Genomic DNA, 16,693 nt, shown 5'->3' with positions numbered 1-16,693 from the left:
ACAAACACACACACACACACACACACACACACACACACACACACACACACACACACACACACACACACACACACACACAGGGTTGTCCGGCTGGACCGGCTCCGTTGGAGATCGCGGCCGTTTATGCTGACTTGTGAGAAATCTTTCCATTTTCGATCTGTGTTCACATACTGAGAATTATAACAACATTAGCCAAGTAACAGTTTGCGCTTTAACTTACAATGACCCCTGATAGATCTCGCGAGAATGTGTATAAATATATATAGATATTTTCATAACAAAACAATGGGGTTGCTAAGCCGTTGCTAGGCCAATTGTTGGAGTTGCTATAGCAACTCCAAGCTACCCCCTGGCGCTGCCCCTGAGTGCAGGATGGTGTTTAGTTTTGTTCTGGGAGACGAGACTAGACACACACACACACACACACACACACGCATAGACGCGTGCAAACGGGCATACATACACACTGGTCTCCCCCCTCCTTCTCCATTCATAGACTCACTCTCTGTGTTATTTATCTCTTACAGAATGTAATATGATTAATGCTATAAAGGTAACATCATGGAATGTAAATGGAATTCAGAACATTGTCAAGAGATACAAAATCCTGTCACATCTAAAGGGCCTTGATAGTGATATAGCCATGTTACAGGAGACCCACTTGAACTTAGAAGAATCAAACAAATTAAAGCAAAGATGGGTTGGCCAAGTGTTCTCCTCCCCAGGCTCGGGAGGCACGAGAGGTGTCAGTATACTGATATCTAAGAAAATATCTTTTGAACTGACTGATTTGGTTAGTGATAAGGAAGGTCGATATCTGGTTTTGCGAGGTAAATTGCAGAATGAAAAATGCACATTAGTGAATATTTATGCTCCAAACTCTGCACAAGCTTCCTTTATGTGCCCTCTGATCACCATTTTGGCCCAGTACACTGACAGCCCTATCTTGATGGGAGGAGATTTTAATCTAGTAAAAGATGCTTCACTACACCGCTCAGGCCATCCTCTTCCAATGGACAGATCACTATCAAGTGCCTTCAATGAGCTGTTAGAATCACTGGCAATGGCTAATGTATGGCGGACACTGTACCCTCTCTCTCGTGAATATACATTTTATTCTAAGGTGCATAAATCCTACTCAAGAATTGACTACCTCTTATTATCCCACTCTGTTATTAAAAATGTAATGGATGCGGACATACATAGTATTGTCCTATCAGACCACGCCCCTCAGTCTATCACTTTTTTCCTAGTTGCTGTGAGAACAGAGCTAAACAATGGAGACTTAACAACTCTTTGTTAAAAGATGACACATTCATCTCACTTATTGAAAATAAAATAAAATAATATATATCAATAAATGTAGACTCTGTGTCTTCCATTCAAACTGTATGGGAAGCCTTTAAGGCCACCTGCAGAGGGTGGATAATCAGCCATGCATCAGCTCAGCACAGAAAAGCTATTAAAAAGAAAAATAATTTACAATCAGAACTTAAAACTATTGAGAAACAGCATATGTGTGATCCTAAAAACCCACTACTTCAGAAAACATTACTCACAGTTAGAGCGGACCTGCAGGCAATATTACATGAAGAGACGGCTTTCTCCCTCTACAGACTCCGTAAAAAACACTTTGAATGTGGTGATAAAGCAGGAAAGATGCTTGCTCTTCAGCTTAAACAGGTAAATTATCAATTCCAGCTATAAGAGACTCTGGAGGTAATATTATAAATGATCCCAAGCTAACAAACCGTGAATTCCAACCATTTTACTCCAATTTATATCAAACTGAGTGCACAGCACAAGACCATAGCCTGGATTTTTTTTTTAAGAATGTTACACTTCCTGTACTAAATCCTACTCAGAAACACGAGTTGGAATCTTCTGTCACGCCAAACGAAATAGCGTCTGCCATAAAATCTCTTACATCGGGTAAGACCCCTGGGTGCGATGGCTTTAGTATTGAATTTTATAAATGCTTTCTGGAAGTGTTGTCGCCATTGTTGGTTATGTTGTATAACGACATGATAGAAAAACAATCAATGCCCCTAACTATGCGTACCACCACATTATGTCTACTTCCGAAACCTGGGAAAGATCATCAATACATGAGCAACTACCGACCCCTAAGTCTTCTTAACAATGATTCATTTCATTTCATTTCAAACCTTTATTTAACCAGATTGGTCCCATTGAGATCATAGATCTCTTTTTCAAGGGAGACCTGCAGCATATAGGTTCCACATGAAACATAAAACAATAAAGGACATCATACATTATATTACAAGTGTTTGCAAAAATCCTAACCCTTCGCCTGGAGGAAATTATCCCATCCCTAGTGAATCTAGACCAGGTAGGATTTGTAGCTGGACGCCAGTCAGCTAATAACATGAGAAGGCTGCTCCAGGTTATTTTTAGCGCTAACACCCTCCATCTCCCAGCAATGGCAATATCACTGGATGCAGAGAAAGCCTTTGACAGAATAGAATGGCCATATGTATTTAATGTTCTATCAAAATGTGGATTTGGCCCTGTCTGTATGAGATGGTTTAAAGCTCTTTACAATAAGCCAGTCTCCTCAGTCAGAAGCAACAACATGCTTTCTGATCCTTTCCCCCTGCATCGGGGAACACGGCAGGGATGTCCAATATCCCCTCTAATATTCATTTTAGCTCTTGAGCCCTTGGCTTGTGCCATCCGGGAAAATCCAGGAATTATGGGTATCCCAAAGTGCGGACATCAGTTCAAAATAAACTTATACGCTGATTATATCCTTTTAACATTAGTTGACCCACTAAACTCTATACCTAAGGTGCTAGAGGTTATTAGAGAATTTAGCTTATTTTCAGGATATAAAATAAATTGGAGTAAAAGTGAAGCCATGCCACTAAACTGTCAGACTCACTCTAATCACTTGCTCCTTTTGTTTGGAAAGCTGATGGATTGAGATACTTGGGCATAAACATCAGATCACCAATTAACAAGATTTTCTAAATGAATGGTCCAGGCCTACTTAGAACTATTAAAGATGACTTGAGAAGATGGACTTCTTTACCCCTATCGCTGTGGGGAAGGGTGGATGTGTTAAAAATGAATGTCCTACCAAGATTGACCTATATAATATCCTCAATTCCCCTTCAAATCCCATAATATTGGTTTAAAGAAATAAATACTATATTCTCTCAATTCATATGGAAGGATAAAAAACCACGAATCAACCATAAAAAGTTGTCTATGCCGAGGAGAACAGGTGGACTGGGGGTACCCAATTTATACTTATATTATCTCTCATATAATGCCAGATTCCCTATAGTATGGGGTTATGGAGCGACACCGAAAAAAGCGAACTGGGACTGGCTGGAAGGACAAATAATTACAGAAAACAATAAATCAATATCTTTAAATTCATTATGGCACTCCCCCAAATCCAATCTGAATAATCCATTAATTCAATTTTCTATCAGTGGTTAAATCTGTACAAAGGAGGCATCACTGGTATTTCCCTCCCTTCATGCCCATTATGGAAAAACCCAATATTCACAGCGGGCGGTAATCCATTGAATAATATACATATGCAAGCACATGACATACAACACATTGGGCAAATAGTAAAAAACAATATCATAACTCCGTTCACAGTGTTGATGGAACATTTTAATCTGTATAAATCCCTCTTCCTCTCCTATATGCAATTACAATCAAATATAAAAAACTTAACATCAAAAGGTATAAAGATAGGTTGTCATGAAAACCTTGATATGAACCTAAAAAGACTTGCAAACAAGAAAGGAATGATTTCAGGTATATATAAACTTCTCCTTACCTCAACCGCCAATACTAATCTGCAGTCACAGAAAAGATGGGAGCAGGATTTAGGCATCACCCTTACCCCAGTTGAGTGGGACAGAATCTGGTCGAACTCGACATCAATCTCCAAGTGTGTCCAGTTTAGAGTAATACAGTTAAAAATCCTTCACAGAGCATACATGACACCCTGTAGACTCAAAAAGATGGATCAAACACTCTCGGGCCTATGCTGGCATGGTTGTGCGGAAGTGGGTACCCTTTTACATTGTCTTTGGTCCTGTCCGGCTGTAAAGTCTCTATGTGACGTAGTTGGAGATACTCTCGCTGAGATTCTGAACATAGAGATACTCTTAACTCCAGCTACATGCTTGCTGGGATCCCCGCTCAATGGCATAACATCAACATTTGCAAGTAAACTTATAGCCCTAGCATGCCTTTCAACTAAACGCCTCGTTCTTAGGAACTGGAAAGTCAGAAAGCCCAACTACTTCAATTTCAATAGATGGCTGGAGGACTTCCTAAACATCTGAAGTATGGAAGAAGCTGCTTTCTCCCTGTTATATTTGGTTAAGCCAGACAACAGGCTTTGGGATAAGATAAAGGCTTTCCTCAAACCATCTCGGCTGCCAACAATAAATATAATAATATTAATTAATAATATTAATAAATAAATATAAATAAAGAGAAATAAGCTATGAAGAAACAGAAAAATAACGGTAATAATAATGAAAGAAGTTAAATTAAATGGGAAATGGATGAATAGGTGAATTAATCATAAAAGGAAGAGATGTGTGTGTGTATATGCACATATGTGTGCATATATATATATATATGCACATATGTGTGCATATATATATATATATATATATATGCACATATGTGTGCATATATATATATATATTTGACTATCTATCTATTTATTTACCTATTAAAGGTAGGGTAGGTAAGTTTGAGAAACCGGCTCGAGATACACTTTTTGTTATATTCCATGGAATGCTCTTAACATCCTGATAGCAATGAATATCTGAAGTGCTTTGACAACAAATCCATACAAAATATCATCTGTGGAAGCCGTAGTACTGTAAAAAGCACGACCAATCATTTTAGCCGGCCCGGCTAAAATAACTGGATGGCCTACCTGCCTGTCAGCCTTCCATCTGTGCACAAACTTATCTTGTGCCCTCATTGGTCATGTGCGCGTTCGTGTGTGTTGGAGGAGGGGCTCTGTAAGGAAGTGGCAGATTTTCTCCGGTTGTGTATTTTCAAATTCTAGCGATCTCGAGCCGGTTTCTCAAACTTACCTACCCTACCTTTAAACAATGAAGTATACCTATATGATGAAGCAAATCTTGTATAAATACAACGCCATATGCATACATCAAATGTAACTGACACTGTAATCCCCATACCCCCCACCCTCCATGTTATGTCCTGTCCTACTTGTAATGTATGTGAGCCATGTCCATGTCCGTGTGTTTTTGTCTATTGAAAATGTTTAATAAAATATAAATGTTAAAAAAAATAGCCGGCGTTGGGAAATGTAATGTAAAAGGTTTCAGATTAGTAGTAGCCCTTGAAATAGTAACACTAACAAGTAATGAAACTATTTAGCTAACTCCATTAAAGTAATGCAACTTATTACATCAATTTCTTTTTTATGTTTTAGACTAGGCAACTGGCATCTTGTCAGCATTTTCACTGTCCATACTACCCGCTGGTCCCAGGCAGGACAGATGAGAACCAATGAAAAACTAGGAAGGAAGTATGCAATGAGTGTCTCCCCAACACTGTTAATGCAGCATGGTGGTGTGTTGGTGTGTTTCAGGGCGCGGCGGCTGTGGACGGGCGTTTGAAGCGAGGAGACCAGATCCTGTCTGTGAATGGAGAGAGTCTGCAGGGGGCCACGCACGAGCAGGCCGTCAGCATCCTGAAGAGACAGAGAGGAACCGTCACACTGGACATCCTGTCATAACACACACACACACACACACACACACACACACACACACACACACACACACACACACACACACACACACACACACACACACACACACACACACACACACACACACACACACACACACACACACACACACACACACACCACACACACACACACACACACACACACACACACACACACACACACACTTTGCATGCATACACACTCTTTTGACTCTTGGAATAATTGTGGATCAAGAACTCTGAACTTTCCATCGTGCAAAAACAAAGCAACAGCATCAGACGGTGTCAACATACACACACACACACATTTCCTGTGGGTGAAACCGGTACATGCCGATGTCTGTGTGTCTTACTTTAATACCTTAAACAGAGTTTCTTAACTTTGGGGTCGGGGGCCATAGATGTGATCCTGAGAAACATGTGACACCAAAACATCTTTAACTCGACAACTATAACACATTTTAGCGTGAATGTTTGAACTACATTTTATGACAATCCATAAAATAGATGGAATATTTTAGCCCAAACCATAACCTCATGGTGACACCATAGAGTCCGTGGGATTCATCATCTGAGTCACATGAATGGCAAAATGTCAAATCCATCCAACGGTCTCAAATACGTTTTAGTTAGCTAGTGCTAACCACAAAAATGGAAATACTTGTACATGGCATCCCCAGACAGAAAGGTTAAGAAACTCTGTTACTAAACACACTACCAACTCATAATAACATCTAAAAACAAAACACTATCAATATGGAGTCACGATGGAGCAACATTTAAATTTAAATCCAACCTGTGCTGGTGAATGCAGTCATACACATAGACAACTTTATAATCCAGAGGAACAAAAGGGAGGGGAAATATGTTTTCTCTGACACTGCTGCTCACGTTAGCTTAGCATCTCCTCTGTGGTCCAAGACTGGTGAAATTTAGCCTCAGAGGAAGAGTAACTTTAAATATGGAAGCCACCAGAAGGGAGAGTGTAGACTTTAACACCACTGATTGTTCCAACACTATAACAGAAACTGCTGTTATAGATAAGAAAACTAGTCATCAAAATGGAAGAACACTGTATTTTCAAACATGGTAATGGAAATGTGGGACTTTAATTTAAAATATCTCCTACATCTTTTGGCACAAATATAATATTTCATTTCAATTTAATTGAAAAATGTTACTAACATATTTGCAGTCCCAGACTTCTACACATTTTAAAATACTTCGTTATCAGATTACACACGTCTTTTTTCTGTGGAACATGACTTATTGTTTTCAGTTCAACATTTTCAGAGAAATCTTAAGTTTCTTATTTTGAAAATGATATTAAACAAAAACCAAACTGAACATTGAAAACAATGATCCGTAATAGAGACACAGTTTGATGTGATAAAGTTTCCCTATGTATACAAAACATATCCTGAAGTTTTCCATCCATTTTCTGTTTAATCACAGAGTTAAGTTAAAGTTTTTGATTTAATTATTCGGCTCTCATAAAAAGTGCTATATTTTGATAAACATTTAATTTCTCAAACAAACACATTTTTCTTCCAGTAATAAATCCATACTGACACACAAAAGAGAACATTATATAAATGTTAATGCTCATGTGTCTCCATGGAGATGATTCTCAGGACTTGGTGGTCTTGGAGATCCCCTGTGGCCCGGCAACAGATACAGTGTCTTCCACATGATGTTATCATGGACAGAAAAATTATAATACAAATTATCCGTGGAGATTATATATTGGCTTTCTAGATGTAGACGTCAATAAAAGCAACAGACTGACAAATAAAGTAAAGGGATCTTCACTTAGCCGTTTCAGATATCAGTTTCATCTCTGCTTAGCCTTGCTTTGCACAAAGACTGAAAGGAAACTATTAGCCTAGCTTATTTGACGGAAAAAAAACCTTCAACAACACCAAAGCAGATTATATTTAGAAACATATATCTATTTAGTTAACACTCACATTAGCACAAAGTTTGAATTCAAATGTTTGAATTGATGAACACCTGCTGCAACCTTATTCTTAGCTAGCATAGTACTTTAGCTTTAACAGCTAGCTGGTTGAAAAGACAACATTTAAATTGGCTAAAATTCTAAACTGCCAAAATGTTCCCTTTTCTTCATTTAAACTAAGTAATATTTATATATAACCTGTGTTACTTATAAATGTTGAAAGCTATCTCTTGGTAGATTTGGCTAGGTAGGCTTCAATAAAAAGCTAATGAACATAGCCTTAGTTTAGAGGGAGAACAAGAGGACGGTCCAACATGTCAGACTGTTGCTTTTAATCTTAAATTCTACAACGAGAAGGTAGTATTCTTCTAGTATTGCTAACATCTAGTCTGGCACCACAGTACTCTGGTCAGATATTTCGATTTGTAAGTGAAGTATTTAGCAGCAGCTGTAGGTGTCAGAATGGAGAACAGTTTGTCTCCGCAGGGTCCTGTGATAAACATATCAATCAAGTACAAAATACAAAATGCTCAGCTTTTTTGTTGTCATAATTACTGTCTTAATTTGTGCTACTTTTATTTGTTTGTCAAAGTTGATGAACTGTAATTTATTTTTTGATTTTGCCGGAAATTAACGATGTCTTTTTTTGTTAATATTATGAGCACCGATCTGTTTGTGCCAGTGTCTGAATAATTGTGTGAACAGTCAGAAACCTCTATTGAAACCCTGCAGCTTTGGTTAGCCTTCACACCGGTCTCTTTCAGAGTCGCTGCCAAAAACCAGCTGAGGTTGCACTTTATTTTACGTAATTTCTTAATCATTTCCTCAGTTTTCATGTCATGTCATTGGTACTATTTGCAGAAAAAAAGATCTTGTAGTCAGAGCACAATAAAAAAATAATGAATAGACACACTGAAGTAAATTCTTTCGAAAAGTACAACTGCTAAAATGAAATGAGGACATGCAAGGGGAAGGAATTATTTAGTGTGCCTCTGGTTAACTAACGTACCCTTCATTGTTTATATAAAAATGTTTTTTTCCCCCCTACATTCGTTAACATTTTGTCAAATGTTCACTAAGTAAGCAGAACTATCTATTAGCTACTTCTATTTGCAGTTGAACTATGTTCACATAGCTGTCACTGGAGTAATACAAAAGAAAAATAACCTATAACATGATTCTCAGGCAAGTTCTCAAGCGTCTTTTTTCCATGCCTAAGTGGATTTTTTGGTTTATTCTGGAGGGACATCAGAAGTAACGATATACTCGGGAAGGTTAGTCACACTGAATGATATCAATATTTCACATGATCACATTTCGCTGAGGAAAAGTGTGAGGCAAATAAACCTGCAGTATATTTTGTCTTCCATTTAACTCCCTTATCTTTAAGGCTTTTGTTGTTTACTACAGTACAGATCTTAATATCCTGTCACTTCACCATTGTTACAATGTCCTGAACGATGAGTTACTATACAGTGAAAATGTAATTCTCTGCCTCCTCCTTTAATGTTAATCCAGTCTGAACAATCTTTATAAATGACTAGGAAAAAGGACCTGATGTGACTCGGTGACAACACGCTGCACTTTTGAAGCAAAGTGGTGCAGGACAGGACTTTCTTTTCTCTTGTTTCCTGGTGTTGTGTCAGTGCAGCAAGCCACAGTACCAAAGTCCCTTGAAAAAAATATATAATAATAATATAACATATAATAGTTTTTCTCTTGTACTCCCTCGTCTTTTGTTACAATAGTGATGTCTTTGGTATTTGAGTCTCGCATGTTGAACCTTTTAAGCCCACCCAAAAAGACCTTCCAAACTAAAACTGAATTTTTCCCAAAACAGATTTGATAGACTTTGTTGTCTTTTCTTTTTCCTAAAATGTTGATTATCTACTAAATGTACAGCAGAAAAGTAAAATAAACATTTGTCTGCTCACATGAACTGATCAGATACTTAATGAGTATGATGAATAATATATCAGTCAGACTCCAATTATACTATTTGTCCAAATATAATGTTTTTGAGGAATGTGCATAAATAGTACATCAGAAACCTGTAAGAATACAAATGATAAAAGGATTAAACAACTCGAATGTCACTAACATTTTCAAAAGACATCCAGCTAAGGCTGTCTATCACTCAGTGAAAAACTAAAACTGCTCAGTTTGATGTCATTTAATGATCCAAAGAGACTGAAGGCTCTGAGGTAACAGAGACATGTTGTGAATGATCTGTCTGTTCTAATTATTGAGCATCCACTCTGTTTGTTTTGTGCAAAAATGATCTATGTATAATTAAACCATAAAGAAAACACAATGAACTATAATATGATTGGTGTGTTCGTATGTTCCACTTCAGGTGTGAGGTCAGTGTGTTCGTATGTTCCACTTCAGGTGTGAGGTCAGTGTGTTCGTATGTTCCACTTCAGGTGTGAGGTCAGTGTGTGCGTATGTTCACTTCAGGTGTGAGGTCAGTGTGTTCGTATGTTCCACTTCAGGTGTGAGGTCAGTGTGTGCGTATGTTCCACTTCAGGTGTGAGGTCAGTGTGTTCGTATGTTCCACTTCAGGTGTGAGGTCAGTGTGTTCGTATGTTCCACTTCAGGTGTGAGGTCAGTGTGTTCGTATGTTCCACTTCAGGTGTGAGGTCAGTGTGTGCGTATGTTCCACTTCAGGTGTGAGGTCAGTGTGTTCGTATGTTCCACTTCAGGTGTGAGGTCAGTGTGTTCGTATGTTCCACTTCAGGTGTGAGGTCAGTGTGTTGTACTATCAGTTTCTGATTCACTCACACACCAGGGTCAGTACTGCTCACTGTTTATTGTAAAATGTGCCATACTGTCGGAGTGTTTTATTCATAATGGCAGGTCAGTCTTCCATTGATCAGAAAGGAGGCGACACAGCAGTTTGTTAGAAAACATAACTTATGAATCAGCAGAAAGATCATGGGATGGACAGCTGCTTGTCCTCATGTTCACTGCTCCAAATCAACTAACTGATTAACACAACAAGTATTAACAATACATATAATATAATTTAAATATTTAAAAAAATCAAACAGTCTTAGAAGATATTTGTTAGCCAGGTAAATGATATCTTAATTGATTCAATCAACTAAAAATAAAAACGAACAACAGTTAAGGTATTGTTTTCCCTGTCCAGAGTTGGTGAGGACGGCAGCCAATAGAATCAGGGCAGGAGGGTCACATGGCGGTAAGTTTGTCATCAGTGCTGTCCATCACCACGTTGTCGTAAGCATTCCTCTCTTCTTTGCTTCTAATAGACACACGCAATAATAAAACGTAGTTATCAGTATTCATATCCTTCTCTGAAATAACATCACTTATACCACACTGTGGAAATACAAATATAAGTAAAAGTGTGTAAGTATTCTCCAGGGATGCAAACTCATCAGGTATGAAAAAGGTGACAAGGATCCGAGCCCCCCGACCCCACGGAATATCGGCTTTAAAATGAGGAATAACAGAGGATTTTAGCAGTCAGAACAACTAAAGCAGCAGTTAATAATAACAGAAACGCCAAAGAGTCACATCTAATAGAAATGTATAAAAGCATTTATTTGAATTGTGTAGCAGTCAGTTTATAATTTTGGCAGCACTGTTGAGCATTTTGAAAATGTATTTTCATGCCTCTGTGCAAGGCTTAGTCTTTCTATCTGTGGTGTAAAGTAACTAAGTTCATAAACTCAAGTACTTGGGTACAATTTTGAGATACTTGTACTTTATTTAAGTATTTCAATGTGTTGCTACTTTGTTCTTCTTCTCTACAGTTCAGAGGTAAATGGTGTACTTCTACTCCACTACATGTATTTAATAGCTTTAGTTACTTTACAGATGTGGATGAATGATGTGAAATATAATCAAGTGTTAAATCAGACTTTAGTTCCACCTGGAGTAAATTCACAAGCTACCCTGCAGTATACAAAGTCATTCAAACTAGCTGCACCTTTACCAGCTTTGAGAACACTTTCATGATCAATCATTATAAAACATATCATATATATTATTCTGAAATGGACCAATCTGCACAACGACTACTTTTACTGTCGCTACTTTAACTATATTTTGATGAGAATACTTTTCTACTTTTACTTGAGGAACATTTTGAATGCAGGACTTCTACTTCTACTTTTACTCAAGTACAAGACCTGAGTACTTCTACTTTTACTCAAGTACAAGATCTGAGTACTTCTACTTTTACGAACAAGACCTGAGTACTTCTACTTTGACTCTAGTACAAGATCTGAGTACTTCTACTTTTACTCTAGTACAAGATCTGAGTGCTTCTACTTTTACTCAAGCACAAGATATATACTTATACCACCTCTGTTTATAGCCTATGAAAAAAACTATTAGAAAACGAAGGCTAAAGCTAACGTTAGCAGATAGTGACAATGTATGCTAGTTAGCTAGCTCAACGATAATATTGCGACAGGAACACTTTTCAGTGCACATCACGCTCTGCCGCTCCGACAGGGAGCTCTGATCTGAACACCTGAACGGCCCGTTCTAACAGCTGTTCACCAGCGGTCCAGTCTGTGCCACAGTGACTCCGGACCGCACAGTTAATATTAACGAACGCACCCGTAGGTAATGTAGCTGCTGAAGCTAGACCCTCATCCCGGAGCAGCAGAGCCTTATTATACATCCATGAGCAGAGCTGACAGGCAGGAAGACTTGTGCTCGCGCTTCATTATAATATATAAAAAAAGAACACCATGCGTGTCATGATGGCACATAACAGCTCGCGGCCGCAGATTACTCCGGGTCCCAGACCCCCCCCCATATCCCAAAAATATTTTTATTGCAGATCTACATGAATCACACAAACTACCTATTTTGGATTCAAAACGGCGAATTTCGCCGAAAGGTGACAAGTTTGCATCCCTGAATTCTCAGAAAGTTTTTCATAAAGAATAAGGTAAAGGGGGGAGAACATGCTAATGATTTAGTTGGGTTGTTCCTACCTGACCATGTCCAGGCTGGTCTCGTACGCGTTTTCCTCCGTCATGACGTAATCATTTTCTCTCACCGACTTCACAGTGCTCTTCTTCCTGCAGACAGATGCACTTTATTACAATGCATTATTTTAAAGGTAATAAGATGTATCTATAAAATTGATCAGAAAGTTCAGATGTTAGATATACTGGGGTCATAATCCCCTGACACAAAAACTGAATAATTTACACAAGAATTTCTATATGTTGGGATTTTTTTAGCATTTATTTTCTCAGTATATGGCTTAAAATCATGATTAATATAAATATTAAATTACTTTGATTATATTTTGTATCCATCTCTATTTGCACGTTTTATAAAATAATTCAAAAGCACCCAGAGTTCAGATGTTCGCTGTACTGGGACACACAACTGAGAGTATTTGTCATTGTTGCTCAATGGAAGGTTGTCGATTAACTTTACTACTTTGATTAACTGACTGATTTATGTAAATGTTAACCTTAAGAATATTACAATTCTAAAGTGAAGTGCCCCTGTAACACTGAACTTTGACCACTCTGTGGCCCGGTTTGGCCTTTCTATTCTATTCTTCTCTTATACTGAACTAAAAGTGCTGTACTCTTGAACATTGTCTTGTTCTCCTTTGTCCCCCATTGAGTGTGCCCCTCACATTAAAAAAACGTATCTAAAAACTGCCACTGGATGACCTGGTCAACTCAACCAGGCTTCTGAAGCTCTTCTCTGACCTGGGCTCCTCGCACCAGGCCTTCTTCACCAGGATCCCGACGAAGGACAGGAAGAGGAAGCCGCAGAGGGCCATGATGCCGGTGAGCCACTGAGGCAGCGCTCGCTCACTCTGAGCTGCACACAGACACAGGTCAGAGGTCAACATAACTCTATAAACCATTACCTCCAAGACATGCCTGCACAACCCAAACGATAATAGTGAAGTAACAAGTATAATGTTTCCACTAAAATGTAGGGAAATAGATTTACTAAAAATAATAAAATACCACTAGCACACATTTGAAATGAAGTGCAGTACATGAATCAGTGTTGGGTTTAATAAGAGACGACTAACTCGTTTCACAACGTGTCTTCTTTATATGACGCCAATAACGATATTAACAGTAAATAAAAACTGCTTCCTTGTACACTTATCTATATAAGCAACACTTCAACCAACTTATCACTAATATTGTAAAGCTGAAACATTGATCAAAAGCAATATGGTAATACTATCACAGTCTGTTTGTTATAGTATTCACTCTGGTACACATGCCGAACATTGCTGGTGTTATCTCCTGAAAGACTATTTCTCTCTTGCTTGATATTCAGTGGATACTCAAGAGCAGTAGTACTTAAAGGTCTTTTCTTCTACTCTCTATTTCTATTTCTACTAGATTCTTAAGTTACTCAAATCAAAAACATATAATCAACACGATGATGGCATATTGCTCCACCTTTAGCTGCAACATTGTGAAAAACAGTATGAATGAGCATAGTGAGTACTTTTATTTATTTGAACTGTGTTTGTTATGATGGAAATACCTTGAATACATAAATATTTCTACAAAATATATTTTAACTGAAGTAAAATATTTGAGTACTTCTTCCACCACTTATTGATAAACTAACATATATTTTTCAATGTCAGTACATTCTGAAGTTTATATATACATGTGTTGATAAGAAAACAAGCAGAATGATTGCTATTGAAAATCTCTGTGGTGGCATCTCTGAAACACTCAGTGACACTCAGAGACACTCTGAGTGTTTCAGAGTGTCTCTGAGTGTCACTGAGTGTTTCAGAGTGTCTCTGAGTGTCACTGAGTGTTTCAGTGACACTCAGAGACACTCTGAAACACTCAGTGACACGGCTATATTATGTTCCTTTCATAATGTCAGCACTGCTGTGACTAATATAAAGAGCTGTCTGTGTCTTCATTGTTATTGTCAGTAAATGTGGAACAGTACCTGTCTGGGCCGTCACCGCTGCCACGCTCAGCAGCAGACAGCAAACCGCTGCACACACTTTTCCCATGGCTGGTCCTTTGGCTCTGACTGAAGAAAAACAGAGTTATAAAAAAAGAAAAACAGAGCTAAACCTGAAGCTTCAGACGGTGTTAAGCCTTCAAACCCGAGAGTGGAGCGAACAGCAGAGTAGACCACTGCTCAGGTGTTCTGTTAATGTTTAACAGCCTTTATCTGCTCTGTGTGTATGGCCTATGTCTCTGTTTCCTCTCAGACACTTAGAAGTCAATAACCTACAGACTAGTTCTCATCTATAAGTTTGACATATGCTCAGGTATACTTTATACAACTTGGGATGGAAAGATGTGTTGGCTTCATATTTAATATATCTTATAGTTTTAATCAATGTGGTTATAATTTGATATACTGATTAAGAACTCTCTAAACAAGTTAACAAAACACATCTTCTCATTTTTAGCAATCAACCGTTGATTTGTTAAATGTGAACATTGCCTGCAGATTTGACCACTTTAGCTTTCGAGCTAATGAATATATGCTTAAAAAAAGCTCTAGAAGTTGTTAGTTGGGTAAAAAGGGCCTAAAAGAAGCACTTGCTGTTTCTAAGAGGGTTTGTTGGGAAGTGGTGGGAAGTCAAAGGTTGGTTAACAGAAGGTCTTAGGTAGGCAGTGTATGATGGTGAAACTCATTGTGTTGTCTTTATTAGAATAGTCTGTTATTTACTCTTCTATCATTATCTTGGTATACAAAAAAAGTATGCGCAAATGCTCACCTTTAATATCCTTCAACATGTTATCATATCGGGACACCCTTGAAAACGAGATGGTGCATCTCAAGGGGTTTATCCCAATAAATACATTTCTATATATAAAAAATGATTCACAGTAATTCTAACTACATTTTCTAAAATTAACAATAAATCAATGTGTTGGCCTTAGAGGTATAAAGTTAAGTTTTGGCTAAGTTGTAAGCTAACATTAGCTCAGGTTTTAGCAGATGAACCCAGGGTTAGTGCTTTGCAAAATTTAAAGGAACAATACTCAGAAAATATATATTTCATGAATCAAATACTCACCCCCTTCCATCTGATCACTTTGTAGCTTCCGTCTTCACAGAGGGCGGCAGCTGAAGTCACTGACAGTTTCCAGACAGAGTCCTGCTGTATCTACTTCATTTCAAAAACACTCATATTTAGGCTTACATTGTTGTATTGCTGTTGTTGCTAGCACCCTTAGATGTTACGTTTTTTAGCCATGATTTTATAAGAGTCTAAGGATTCCAGAAACCTTAGAAATATGTTATTTTACAAGCATCCTGTTTATCTTAGTTATAACTTATAATAATAATAATTCATTTATTTTATATAGGCGCCTTTCAAGGCTTTCAAGGTCGCCGTACAAACACACAAAAAACATGATACACAATACATAACACCAGCATAAGAAACATAAACAAGACAATGCAGTATATAACAAATCAAATAAATAAAACAGAGGATGTGTGATGGATAATGATCAGGGTGGATATGCGAGTGTGAAGAGATGTGTTTTGAGACGTGATTTGAAAATGGGGAGAGAGTCAGTATTGCGGATGTCAGGTGGGAGGGAGTTCCAGAGGCGGGGTGCAAAGCGGCTGAAGGCTCTAATAATAATAATAATAGCTTGCATTTATATAGCGCCTTTCAAGGGACCCAAGGTCGCTGTACAGTAATAGGGCAAAAACAAACATAACAAAACAAAAGTCAGACAGACAAAACAACAGATCGATTAGGGGCCGAAAGCCTTGGCAAACAGATGGGACTTGAGGGCCCTTTTGAAGGCGTCGAGTGTGGGGATGTTGTGAATCTCCGCAGGGAGAGCGTTCCAGAGGGTGGGGGCTGCCACACTGTAGGCTCTGTCCCCGAAGGTTCGCAGTTTGGTGCGGGGGGTGGTAAGCAGGCCAGAGTCTGAGGACCGCAGGTTCCGGGGTGGGGCATGTGGGTGAAGGATGTCCGAT

At 38.3% G+C, this 16,693-nt stretch overlaps 2 protein-coding genes across 3 annotated transcripts in view; one reads left to right on the top strand and one right to left on the bottom strand.

The window, feature by feature from the left end:
- The window catches only part of LOC117491041 (multiple PDZ domain protein-like), a gene marked incomplete at its 5' end in the record, with an annotated part of 47,086 nt that extends 41,297 nt beyond the window's left edge, over positions 1 to 5,789 (top strand). Inside the window, 1 exon segment of the mRNA XM_034140862.1 lies at positions 5,633 to 5,789. Within this exon segment, the coding sequence (XP_033996753.1) occupies positions 5,633 to 5,779 (147 nt within the window).
- A 4,743-nt stretch (positions 5,790 to 10,532) lies between these two features.
- On the bottom strand, positions 10,533 to 14,873 carry pdzk1ip1 (PDZK1 interacting protein 1). 2 transcript variants are annotated; one of them, XM_034140923.1, is made up of 4 exons: positions 14,684 to 14,873; positions 13,414 to 13,567; positions 12,715 to 12,801; positions 10,533 to 11,003 (listed from the first exon to the last, which is right to left on the bottom strand). In XM_034140923.1, the coding sequence occupies exons 1-4, from the start codon at positions 14,748 to 14,750 to the stop codon at positions 10,931 to 10,933; spliced, it is 381 nt and encodes a 126-aa protein (XP_033996814.1). In that variant the 5' UTR covers positions 14,751 to 14,873; the 3' UTR covers positions 10,533 to 10,930. The 2 variants fall into 2 exon arrangements, with proteins under 2 accessions (XP_033996814.1, XP_033996815.1); XM_034140924.1 differs by having other exon boundaries at positions 13,453 to 13,567.
- Positions 14,874 to 16,693: the final 1,820 nt, after the last annotated feature.

This window comes from Trematomus bernacchii, unplaced genomic scaffold (genome assembly GCF_902827165.1).
Source record: "Trematomus bernacchii unplaced genomic scaffold, fTreBer1.1, whole genome shotgun sequence".
Lineage (NCBI taxonomy): Eukaryota > Metazoa > Chordata > Actinopteri > Perciformes > Nototheniidae > Trematomus > Trematomus bernacchii.
This window is presented reverse-complemented; position numbering and strand designations above follow the sequence as displayed.

Coding starts and splice junctions, on each gene's coding strand:
- pdzk1ip1 (XM_034140923.1), bottom strand. CDS start 14,750: ATGGGAAAAGTGTGTGCAGCGGTTTGCTGTCTGCTGCTGAGCGTGGCA. Junction 13,568..14,683: donor AGCGGTGACGGCCCAGACAG/GTACTGTTCCAC, acceptor GTCTGTGTGCAG/CTCAGAGTGAGCGAGCGCTG. Junction 11,004..12,714: donor ACCAGCCTGGACATGGTCAG/GTAGGAACAACC, acceptor TGTGTCTATTAG/AAGCAAAGAAGAGAGGAATG.